The sequence below is a fragment of the Rhineura floridana genome, chromosome 8, assembly GCF_030035675.1.
Source record: "Rhineura floridana isolate rRhiFlo1 chromosome 8, rRhiFlo1.hap2, whole genome shotgun sequence".
NCBI lineage: Eukaryota > Metazoa > Chordata > Lepidosauria > Squamata > Rhineuridae > Rhineura > Rhineura floridana.
In genome coordinates this window covers 123454428-123467771 of record NC_084487.1, presented here as the reverse complement: position 1 = coordinate 123467771, position 13344 = coordinate 123454428, and the positions used below count along the sequence as shown (strand labels likewise).

General features: G+C 37.9%; 1 protein-coding gene across 1 annotated transcript in view; it reads right to left on the bottom strand.

Moving 5' to 3' along the window:
* The window catches only part of PCLO (piccolo presynaptic cytomatrix protein), a 394902-nt gene that overhangs the window by 115247 nt on the left and 266311 nt on the right, over positions 1–13344 (bottom strand). The window contains exon 9 of the mRNA XM_061582318.1: positions 6490–6571. Coding sequence (XP_061438302.1) covers positions 6490–6571 — 82 coding nt within the window. The remainder of the gene's footprint in view (positions 1–6489; positions 6572–13344) is intronic.

Below are 13344 nucleotides of genomic sequence, written 5' to 3'. Positions count from 1 at the left end.
CTCACTTCCGGGAAGGGTGACTTCGCTTGTGCCTGCTTTTTGAGACGAGCTCTCGTCTCAGAAGAAGCTTTTTCAGTTTTAAAATCAGTCAGAACGTTCTTTTTGACTGGTAAAGATTTTCTCCCAGGCAGGGAGAAACGTAGAGATTAACCACAAAAGCCTGTTTTTGTTGGGAGGACTGGATTTCATTAATTTATGAGAGAAGGTTCAGCCAGCAATGCCGGACGGACTTCCAACAAGCTCTAACTGATTAAGCGACACGTTTATCTTTTCTTCAAAGAAAAACGGACTTTAACAGGCAAGCATCCTTCTTTCTATTTTTTTTTTCACTTGGTTTAAACTGTTGCAGCAAAAAGAGATTTGTCAATGAATCAGCTATAAAGAATTTCTGGGTGAGTTATAACTCTTCTCTTTTATTCACGAAATTAAGGAAGAAAGAAATTGAAAAAGCTTATCTTTGTTTCTATTGCAAAAAGCTGGCCTGGAAGTGCATTCTAAAGATACAAACGGAAGAGGGATTTCTATTCCGAAGAGGAAAATAAATAAATTTGATTTATGAACTATGGAATATTATATGTCCGGGACTATTTTCTTTTTGGTCTATTTCATTTTGACGAATCTGCTTGTTCACGACGCCACTAACTGTTTTGATGCTGGGAACTAAATTTGTTTTGTATTCCTGAACATATAAGATATAAGGCAGGCTGTACTGTCTACACTGTGATGTCATCAAGCCTGGAATATTAACCCAATTGTTGCTGAAATAAGAAGTGGGTTTTTTTTGTTTTGTTTTGTTTTCGTGGTTTTAAGAATGGCAATCAAGAAAGTGGCTGAGATTCTGGAAGTAAGTATGTTTCAGAAAATAATGGATGAGATTGAGATAACGAAACAAACCCTGAGACAGGGTAGACAGGAGATGAAGATTGAATTTGGCAAAATGACGCAGAAGCTTAAAGAAATAGGGGATCTTATGAGAGAGGAGATTGATGAGATTAGAGATGAGAAAAGAAAAATTAAAGGGAAGATACAAGCTCTGGAGACTGGAACAAATGTGGAACTGGAAAAAGATCTGGAGTTTATGGATATTAGAAACAAAGTTTACTGTTTGGAATTCAACGTTGTCTCTGAAGAAATTAATGAAGATATTAGAGATAAAGTTATCAATGTCTTGGATAATTTTCGGGACGGGAATGATGTGATGGAGCTTGACATAGAAAAAATCTATGGAATTAACTACAGATATGTGACAATGGAAAAACTCTTAAGAGATGAGCCAGTGCATTTTGTAAAAAAGAAGAACAGAGATATGACTTTACAACAATATTTCAGCAACATATTCAGAATTGATGGCAAGGAAATATTTGTGATAAAGGAAATTCCCATCAGACTCTTATTATATGACTATGGCTATGACAGCAAGATTATTATGGGATACTGATAATGGACTATGGCTATGACAGCAAGATTATTATGGGATACTGATAATGGAAGAATGGATACTGAAATTACTGGACTTAACAGGATTATTGAAGATGGAAGATGGAATTAATATTGATAATGGAAGAATGGCTATTGAAATTATTGGACCTAACAGATTTGAACGAGATGGATTAATCGACATGCTTATTTGGAGAAAAATTGATAGATATATTTCTCAAAGAATTGAAACCTCTCTTTGACTTTTTGTGGAAAGAATAAAGTAATGTTTATGAGATTTGATGATTAATTAAGATAACTACTGGAGGAAAGTGATTTTATAATATAATTTAAGAGACAGGATTGTTATATATTGTAGACCTACAACTGATCTGCGACAAATCGGAAGTCAACATTTTATTTTATTGTTTAATTATTTTTGTTTTGTTTTGTTTTGTTTTTTGTCTTTGAAAATTTGAATAAAAATTAATGATAAAAATAAAATAAAATATATGCTTCCTTTTTACTTAACAAGCTACAGGACTGGGTCTCTTCCAATTCTATTTTGTGTGAAGAGCAAGCTGGTTTTGGAACTCTTACTCCACCATTGATCATTGCTATATTTTGTTCCATCTTACTGAGAAAACCTTGAAAAACAATTCAAGACTTTATGCAGTTTTTGTGGACCTCTCATCAGCTTTTGACTCAATTGACAGAAACTGCTTGTGGTCCATACTGCATGCTCTTGATACAGATCCTAGGCTGTTGATGCTGCTCCAAAGTTTGTATCTAGATACCATAGCTAAAATCAGAGTTGGTAGGACTGGCCTTTTATCACCCTATCCCAATTAAGAAGGGTGTCAAACAGGGATGTGTTCTGCCCCCCCCTTTAGCTTTTATATAAATGATCAGGTCAAACTGCTTGGGAATTTGGATGCATGTCTTCCAGCTATAGGAAATAGGAAGGTCAGTATTCTCTTATATGCAGATAACATGGTTATATTATCCTTAACAAGGGGTGGCCTGAACAAGCACATGGATCTGTTGGCTAAATATTGTCAGCAGGAACAGCTCATTATCAACTTCTCAAAAACTAAAATGGTTGTGTTTGGTAAGAGATATTAAATTGGTCAATTTTTAATAATCCTATCCAACAGACTAAATCATTTTGCTATTTAGGAGTCCATTTTGCAGCAAACTCCTGTTGGACGGTTGACATGAATGCTATTGCTGCTAAAGCTAGACGTCTTGCCGGCTTTATTCTGAAATTCTTTTACGTCAAGGGTGGGAAATTGATTGTTCCAGCCCTTAATATTTTGGGGGCAAAGGTTGTCCCTTCTATGTTATATGGTATAGAGCTTTGGGGTCTTAGCCACTCACTAATTTGTGAGTTGGAGAAGGTTCAAAGCTCTTTTTTAAAGAAGGTTTTGGGGCTACCTGTTGGCACTCCTGCTGTGCATGTTCGTGCAGAAGTGGGTTGGCCTTCAGTCCAGGCCAGAATAGAGGTTCATCTCCTAAATTTTCACAACAGAATATTAGCTTTGCCACCCTCCCTCCTGGCCTCCATAGCTTATGGCTCACCCTTAAATGTCCAAAAGGGAGTTGCTGATTTACATACGCTTGTTGTATGAGATTCAGTTACTGTCTAAAGTACAGTTAAAGCTGTTTGTGTACAGGAGAGCTTCTTTAGCTGATATACTAACTATCCACTCTTCAAGATTCTCCAGGCTGTATCCATGCTTTAAAACAGACCAACAGAAAGCTACTTACTTAGAGGTAATTACTTTAGCTCCACGCAGAATCGCTTTTACGAGTTAAGGTTTAATGTCATGCCCTCTGCCTTTCTCGATGGTCATTATAAAAAACTTCCCTTAGAACACTGGTTTTGTGTGTTTTGTAAAACAGCTATAGAGGATGTTATTCATTATGTTACCCAGTGTCCTTTATATAAAGATCCTCATCAGAAATATCTGTCTGAATTTAGTCGTAGGAAAAAATTTGTTTCACCAAGTGAGTTTGTGGGGTTTTTTGCAAGCTTGGAAAAGTTACTTTTTTTAACTACATTTCCCATCAGCCCCAGCCAGCATGGCCACTGGATTGGGCTGATGGTAGTTGTAGTTCAAAAAAGTAACTTTTCCAAGCTCTGTTTTTTTGTTATCAGATAAAGAAATATATATCTCTTTGTGTGTTTCCTTATTTGCCCTGACAGCTAGGAATTTAAGAGCTAAATTTGTGTCTCAGCTTTGAATGATCTATGTTTGTAATGGCATATTGCTAAACAAATAAAATGATTATGGAACTGCTAAAGGCATGGTAACTTTAGCCCACCAAACCCTTCTCTGTACATTCAGAAAAGGCACTTTGCAGCACATGTGTGAATGTGAAAAAGGTGCATAATCCTTTCCATAGTGGCTGCTTCCCCCCTGAAATATTCCCCTCCCAGCTCCCTCCTTGCATGGTTCCATGTCTGACTGACTTACTTTTTTTAAAAAAGGAGCCTTGTCTATATACTTCCCCTGTATCCCCTTGTCAGCAACCCTGGGGTTAGGAGCTATGTTTCCTAAACTGCATAGCAAATTATCTGAATTTTCATTTTTAAAAGTTTGTTTTGTAGTCCTTTTATTTCAGAAGAAATTGACCTGCATGTAGCTCCTGCTATTCTGACCAATGAGCACTTTTATTTTTATAACTCAATTAAAATAAACAAATAACTTTGATTTAAATACAGTACATTACTTATAGGAGTTTCTCCCCATGCCACATAAGACTTGCGTTAAAAAAATAAAAATAAAAATCTGGCTAGGGTCCTGGTTAGGATGACTAAACACTTGAACTAGAGCATAGGTTTATTCATTTTTACTTATTTGCATACATTAAAAAGCACGCAAAATTGACAATCCCCATGAAATATAAAGAGAGAAAAGGTTGTGAATGCTTTTAGGATATGTGGAAGGGTATGAGTGTGGCAAAAACCGTTCACCCAGTGAGATGGAGATGGAGCAATAGCCTCCCATCAATGTTCCCACTGCCGCTTACCAGGAGGGGGAGGAGTGAGGCGGTAGTGAGGTCAGAACAGCTTTGGATTGGCTCTGCCAATGAACCTGTGCAGCCCTGACCTCACTGTCCTCTCCTCATCCTGGCAAGCAGCAGTGGCGTCGCTTCCAGGAGGCTATTGCTGCCTTTCCATCCCACTGAGCTGGTTCTGGAGTGGGGTAAGAAGAAGGGATGACCAACGTTTTCTCTCAGCAAATCTTGGGTACAAATACAACATTTAGTAAGGCAAGGAAACATAATGCTGCTTTCCATTTAATGCTGGAGGGAATGTGGTGGCTGGCAGCAGTAATTACTTCTGCATAGGAATGTGTTTGGACATTCACCACTTGTGCTGCCAGAACACTGTCAGTGTTTGAACTAGATGCCTCTGGCACAAGACAAATAGGGTACACAGCCAAAGACAAAAAACATTTTATTCAAAATCAATTAGAGTCTTTTCACATGAAAGCAAGGAAAAAATGAGACTGTGTTGTGAAGCATCAGATTTGTTAACATCTGCTGTTAACCAAACATTTTTCCAGTGTGTCCTACCAACACAAACAGCTCTACCCTTTCTTATGCATGCATTGTACAACACAAATATGAATATGCCACTCCCCACTCTCTCTTGCTGCCTCCATATACCTGGAACTCCCTTCCAGAACATCTATGTGGTACCTCTTTCTTAAAACCCTGATTCAAATCCAATTACCTCTGTGAAGTTTTTGAATGACCCCTTAAGACTAATGCAAACAAAGTCTAATTCTACAGTCCAGGATAGAGTAAGGCAAATCTAGATCAACTGATTTCAGTTGGCTAGAGTAAGCCTAATTGTTTAGGCTAGGAACCAAACTGCACATATATAATATGTAGCATTCAGCTACATATCTCTTTAATTACAGGCACCGGGGGGGACGGACCGTTGTTGGGATTGCAGCATGTTGGAAAGTGAGGTTTATCCCATCCCTCCCCAGCCAACCCTCCTTGAAAATACCATCCTGCCCATGGAGCTACAAGACTCTAGTTCCTATTGGTGTCAAAAAAATCCCCTCCACACCTGTAGTTAAGAACAAGGATCTTAGTTGTATGCTACAAATTAAGATAACATGCAGTTTGGACCAAAGAGAAACCCTGATGCAGGTCTATGCTTTAAAACCCTAGGTAGGTATATTTTAACAAGGTCCTTGCTTACTAAACAGTGGAACAGTAGTGCAATTTTCTATAAGTTTATTTGGAAGTAATTGCCACTGTGCTTACTCCCAGTATGTGTACATAGGACTGCTGCCCAGGTAACAGGTTAATTTCCAAAGCACTTAAATATCCAAGGAACCTCAACCCATTTTCATAGTAACATGGAGGTATGGAAAAAACAATTAAAAAAACCCTAAGGACTAGATTATATTTAGGGACAACAATAATCTGTCAATGTAGGTTTCTCTCAGTTTCTCATTTTTCCAATCTTAAATTTAATTTGCCACATCTCTGCATTCAGTTTGTGATTTTTTTAAAAAACAATGTCATCATGAAAATTCATCAGCATTTTAGTGCACATTTATTCTAATTTCAAAAATTTTCTATTTGCCTGATATACACATTTTTGCAAGTAATTCCCTGGGATTTAATACATTTTTCTATTTTATTTTCACCATTATATGTATTGTATGCACACTTTCCCATACTATATACATTTTTGGGTTGGACAACTACATCACAAAATTCAGAAAAGTGTGAATGTTCAGTTCTTGTATTATTTCAGGAAATGCGAATAAGGCAATCACTGATTTTCCAATCAATGAAAAAGTGGGAATAGGGACACACACACACACATGAAACATCCATTCTTCTTCAGTATTTATTTTATCTATATTTATTTATCTAGTATTTATCTTATTTTTAAAAAAGTGTTGTTGCATTTAACGTGTATGTTCTGCTGTCAGTGAATGTTGTCACTTATCCAAGAAGACCAATTCCTTACCATATTTCATTTGCAAGCCATATAATAAATATTCTAATAAAGCCAGATGCTCCTGTTTGCTTTACCTGAAACTGAGTGATCCTTTGGGTCCCTCGGTAATTTCAGCCTTGCATGGGGAAAGATGTATTGGATAGGCTTCCCATTAATCTATGGAATATAAAATGTACATGGTGATTAAAGACAGAACGTGCCTATTTTCATAGTGCCATTAGTCAACAATACTCTTGTAAACACATTATATTTGGAATCTCTCTCTCTCTGTCACACACACACACACACATCCCTGCAATCCTGATTTAAAAACCATACTTTCAATTTGTTCCGTCATTACTTGTAAGAATATGGGAAACATTGCATCATAGCTGCTCCCATGGTGATGAGGCAAGGAACGTAAGATACTTACAGTGCCACAGTAATGCTCCAAGCACCACAAGCCAATGTGATACAGACAGCTCTTTCAGTTCTTTTGCATTGTTGGACCAATCAAAGTAAATTCAATAAACCATATTCTGCTATCACATGATGATTTTTGTAATCACCCCAAACTGAGATCCTTCCAAACTTGTAGTCCATAAAGGACATGTAACATTTTAACCATGTCAATTTCACTGGTTTTCTATTTGCTTCTGGATTTAATTCAAAATTCTAGGGTTGATTTTTAAAACCGTAAGTGGCCTACGACCATGGTATCTGAAGGATTACCTCTTCCCATGTGAATCTCCCCACCCTCAGAGTCATCCTGCTTTTGGAGCAGGTGGGTATGTGGGACATGGCCTTTTCTTTTGCCATATCCAAGTTGCAAATGACAAACCTCTTTTACTAAGTGATAGCAAATATTTAAATCATGATATTTGCAATTTAAACCAATGAAATCTGGATGGTTTCAACTGGACTTAAGTGTAAAAGGAATAGCTGTTGTCTAAGCATTATAGAGACTACTCTGAGATCTTCTAAAATATGATTGGTATTGTGAGAGTTCATTGCCAAACTTGGTAGCTAACATCATAATGTCTGAAAGTACTCCAATATAGAGTCATAGAATAATAGAGTTGGAAAGGGCTTAAAGGCCATTGTGTCCAGCACAGGAAAACTATTTGTAATGAGAGTTGCTATCTCCTGACTTAAGAACATAAGAATAGCCTACTGGATCAGGTCAATGGCCCATCTAGTCCAGCATCCTGTTCTCACAGGGAACAAGGAGATGCCCATAGGATACCCCAAAGCAGGACCTGAACACAACAGCACTCTCCCCTCCTGTGGTTTCCAGCACCTGGTATTCAGAAGCATGCTGCCTTCACCTGTGGAGGCAGAGCATAGCCATCATAGCTAGTAGCCACTGATAGCCTTTTCCTCCATGAATTTGTCTAATCCTCCTTTAAATACATCCAAATTGGTGGCCACCACTGCCACTTATGGGAGCAAATTTGGAGTGCTGAACTCTACAATCTCACTTTCACCCTCCCTGCTATGGTTTAAAATGTATAAAACTGAGTTTAGGTTGTGCCATCGGGTCCATGAGTACCTACTGTTGATCTTACAACTGAGATAATTAGGACTGCACTGGTTTGCTAAACCTCTACCCATTAAAGATATTTTATCATCTCAGTAACCTGAACCAGCTGAATATATTCATTCCTATGCCAATTCAGCTTTGAATTTTTATAAGCAGCATGTTGTGAGAGGAGCAGATATAAGCAGAAATTTAATAGTATTTGAAAATCTTTTACCAGCTGGACAAAAAAAGAGAGGAAAGTTGTACAAAAGCTTAATTGATAAGAACATAAGAAGAGCCTGTTGGATCAGGCCAGTGGCCCATCTAGTCCAGCATCCTGTTCTCACAGTGGCCAACCAGGTACCTGGGGGATTGTACAGAAAGATCTAAATAATTAAAACAGAATTGGGAGAAATAATTTAATGTGGCAATTTGGGGTAAAAAATCAGGCTATGCATGTAGACAGATGGAAATAAACCTATTCGGCATTGCTTAGGTCTCATCTTGAGTGCTGTGTTCAGTTCTCGACATTGCACTTTAAGAAGGATGCAGATAAACTGGAATGGGTTCAGAGGAGGGCAACAAGGATGATCAGAGTATGGAAACAAAGCCTTGTGAGGAGAGACTAGGGATGGATGAGAATTTAGATTCATTTTGCATTTCAAGCCGAATTTATCAAATTCACACTTTCTGAAACACTATGAGAACCTAAATACAGCCATCCTTTGAAATTTGCACTGATTTGAATTTTGCCATACAGTTTGCCAACCAACCAATATTTACAAAAATACATGTATTGGGGAAAGTGTGCACAAAAATTAATATGAGTGAAAATCACATGCAAAAATTCATTACATGATGAGATATGGCTTGCAAAAATGCATACATTACTCAAAACTCCCTACAAAAATGTGTTCATTAAGAGAAATTCGTACTAAAATGCTGGAGAATTTTCATGAGAATTTTTTTCTAAAAAAATTGCAAATTGCTGCAGAAATGTGGAGAACTGAATTAAAGATTGGAAAAATGAGAAACTGAGAGAACCAAAATGGGCAGATCTTTCCATCCCTGGGAGAGACTGAAAGAACCAGGCATTTTAGCCTTGAGAAGAAAGGATTGAGGGGAGACACGATCTCACTCTTCAAGTACTTGAGAGGTTGTCACACAGAGGAGGGCTGAGATCTCTTCTTGATCATCTCAGACTGCAGGGCCCGGAATAATGGGCTGAATTTATAGGAAGCCAGATTTCAGTTGAACATCAGGAAAAACTTCCTAACTGTCAGAGCGGTATGACAATGGAACCAATTACCTAGGGAGGTGGTGGGCTCTCCAACACTGGAGGCATTTAAAAGGCAGCTGGATAGGTATCCTTTAAGTTGGATTCCTGCATTCCTTACAGGCCCCTTCCAATTCTATCCTATGATTCTATGATAGAGACCTTTATAAAATAATATATAAATGGTATTATATGCCAGATAGATTAGCTAAAATTAGGGATGGGCTTCACTGCCTAGTTCTGATTCACTTGGATTCCGCGAGTCCATCTTTTGCCCTGATCTGCCCTTCTTTTGTTCCTGTTTGCTTTCACACTTGCCAATCCAAATTTTAGTGAATTTTTTTTAACAAAAATGTTTTTTTTCCCCTATTTACATATCAATTAGGCAGATAATCGCCCATTGAGTCTGTCTCTTGCCTCAGGCTAACTGATGTGCTGCTTAATGATTCCCCCCTTTGCTATTCTTACTGTGTTGCAGTACTCTTGTTTTTACTGTTTAAAAGTCGACCATCATTGCTTATTTTAACTTCTTTTTTTCCTGCTAAATTTTAATCTTTCTTTTAAAAAAAATAAAGTAACAAATACTTTTTACCAATAATTGCGTTTTATTTATTCTATGTATTTATATAATTGAAGTTGTGACTCTCCTCCCTCTGGCAGCAGCTCTCAGGGGCTTACTTATATAATTTATAAGAGAAAGCCAAAGCCAAAAAACCCCAAAATGCTGAGTAGGATGAATGAAGTGAGCTCCTCCTATTGCATTCAAAAAGTAGAGTCCTTTGCTGTATTGCAGCAAAAAAAAATTGTAGTTAGCATAATGGGCAGACCTGACCAATTCATATAGTAGTAGTAAGTAAGGAGAAGCAGTCAATTTTTTTCATATATATGTAAAATAGCATCTAAATAAGTCGGTGCAATCCGCACACTCTGCAACAAAGCGTTATCTAAGGTCCTCCACAGAACACCTACACAGAGTGTCTGCTGTGCTGTGTGGTATCCATAATGTTGTTGCCACTTAGAATTTTTTTTTACATAGTCTTTCATAGATGAAAAGGAAAAAAATGCATTGCATTGAAACATCATTTGGTAGATTGCAAAAACTACATTTTCTTCTGCAATTTAATTTGGTAATGAATAATGACTGAAATGATTACTTAACCTAAACATTATTTAAGGAACAGAAGAATTAGAAAACAGACTAAGAAAAAAAATTAACGTGAGTGTTAATGGCAGTTTCTGAGAGCTAACAAAACAAAAGAGAAAATTCGAGGAAGGTTAATGAATGTAAATGGCAGTCATTATCACCTAGCCAGCCGTTAAAAATGCATCAACTTAGAGGACATCCAATTACAAAGACAACATAAAATTCGGAGTGAATTTAAAAATCCATGCTGATGACAGTTGTGACCTGCCACAAGAAATCAGCGGCGGTCTGAAAAGACAGTGGATTGTCAGATTGAGTTAAAATCCAGCACTAAATCCGATTCAGTGAATATTCTTTTCCATTCCTGGCTAAAATATATCAGATCTTTGTTGGAGATGCAGGAAGTTCAAAGGAATCTTTTCTCACATTGGGCTTGTTTAATTAAAGTTTTTTTGGGGGGATTATGGGTGCCTACAGACTCACTATTTTGTTGGAGGGATTCAAGTGCATACTGGAAATTGAAGTTTGCTCAGTAAAACAGGATTAAAATGCCCTGTTGCCAACAAATCCACATAAAAAGACAATGGATTTTTTGCAGTTAGGAAAGTGTCAGGGAAATACATTGAGAGTGTAAGATGAATGAACAATTAACAGGATGACTTATAAACACCCACAAGCAAATCTGGGTGAATGCTCGTTGTATAACTGCAAACAAATCAGAACAAATGCTCAGTAAATACTGGGGATAGTCTAACTTCAGCATAAGCTTTGTGCAAGCAAATCAGAATGAATGCTCAATGAACAGGTCTTCTGGAGAAGCCCTAAGTAGATATTGCAACTGAATCTTGTAGCAATGCTCTTGGGATACATAAAACATTAGGTACCAAGCAGTACATGGATTTTGGTTACTCATGCGCTTATAACTGTTCACATATTGATTGCAATGTCATGGAAAATGGATAAAATACCCTCAATAGACCAATGGAAGAGGAAAATCTGGGACTTAATGGTATTGAATAAAACAACATGATATAAACAATTATGGGATGGAAGAATCAACTCTAGAAATATTTTTAGAAAATGGATACATGTTATTCTTTATTGGAATCTGCATTACCAAACAAGGGAATACCGCTTACCATGAAAACCCTATTCACAGGGTCACCATAAGTCGGAATTGACTTGAAAGCAGCCCATTTTCATTTTCATATCTATATCTATATATCTGTTGACATTAATTTATGGACTAATTTATTTTGGCATGGTCAGGCCATTTAAAAACATTGCTAGAGTATACATACTTGTGGAGAATGCATAGCTGAGGAAATAATGGAAACTTGTCTATCTCATTATATACATATCTACTCAGAAGTAAGTCCCATTCAGTACATTGGGTCTTTCTCCCAAGTAAATGTGTATAGGATTGGTCCCTTAGTCTATTGATTCCCACATGCAGTGTTTTACAATCAATATAAATGTTGTGATAAATAGCCTTATAAACATAGATTTATTGGTATCCAGAGATCAATAATATCCTTCTTATTGCTTGTAGGAAACTGTGCTTAAACTGTGGTTGGTATTATGAAGTGAACATACACTTCATTATGTTTCCGTAGTATGTTTCCGTGAACAGATTTCTTCTTATATATTACAAACCAGAGTGCTCATGCAATTCACTCCTCTATCCAGAAACATCATATGAAAAAATGTAACACATATATGTAACTCAGAAAAAATGTGTTTGTTTATAAGACCATAGCAAGTTGCAACACACAATTTCCCTCTGGGGAGGAGATGTGCGTTAACTTGGTTCAGGGGTTGCTGTCCCACACTATGTTTTAAGACAAGGGTTCCCAAACGGTGGCTTTTGAACCGCAAGTGGCCCGTGGCATATCTGCATTAAATATTCATAATGATTTTTAATTATATTTGTATTGCATCTTTTATATTTTATACTGTATTTTTATTACAGTTTAAATTTTATGGAATGCAAATTGTAATACAATAAAATACAAGATGCAATACAAATCCAATAAAAATTCAAACAGTATCTAGCCCAGCGCATTACAATTGCTACAACAGACAGAAAAATCATTAGGTGGTCCTCCAAGACCTTCCGTAATTTTCAAGTGGTCTGTAGCAAACAAAAATTTTGGAAACCACTGTTTGAAGACAGGAAAATGTTGATGGAGCACTCTAGTGTTTTCACAAAGCAAAGGAGGCTACAAAATACAAGCTAAACTTTAGTCCTCAAGATATTGTTAGGCTCCATGAAATGGATTATCTGGACCCATTTCAGTCTGGTTTCAGGCCTGGCTATGGGACAGAGACAGCTTTGGTTGCCTTGGTGGGTGACCTACGTAGAGAGCTGGACAGGGGGAGGGTGTCCATGTTGGTTTTACTGGACTTCTCAGCGGCTTTCGATACCATCGACCATGGTATCCTTCTGGGCCGCCTTGCTGGGATGGGACTTGGGGGCACTGTGTTGCAGTGGCTCGGCTCCTTCCTGGAGGGACGAACCCAGAAGGTGGTGCTGGGGGATTCCTGTTCGACTCCTTGGCCATTGACATATGGGGTCCCTCAGGGCTCAGTTTTGTCCCCCATGTTATTTAACATCTACATGAAACTGCTGGGTGAGGTTGTCCGGGGGTTTGGGGTTCGGTGTCATCAGTATGCAGATGACACCCAACTCTATTTTTCCTTTCCACCTAAAGCCAAGGAAGCTGTCCTGGTCCTGAACCGGTGCCTGGCATCAGTGATGGACTGGATGAGGGCGAACAAGTTGAAATTAAATCCAGACAAGACAGAGGTGCTCCTGGTCAGTCGAAAGGCAGATCAGGGAATAGGGATTCAGCCTGTGCTGGATGGGGTTACACTCCCCCTGAAGACACAGGTTCGCAGTATGGCTGTGCTCCTGGACACAGCTCTGAACTTGGAGGCCCAGGTCTCTGCAGTGGCCAGGAGTGCTTTTGCCCAATTAAGATTGGTGCACCAGCTGTGCACATTTC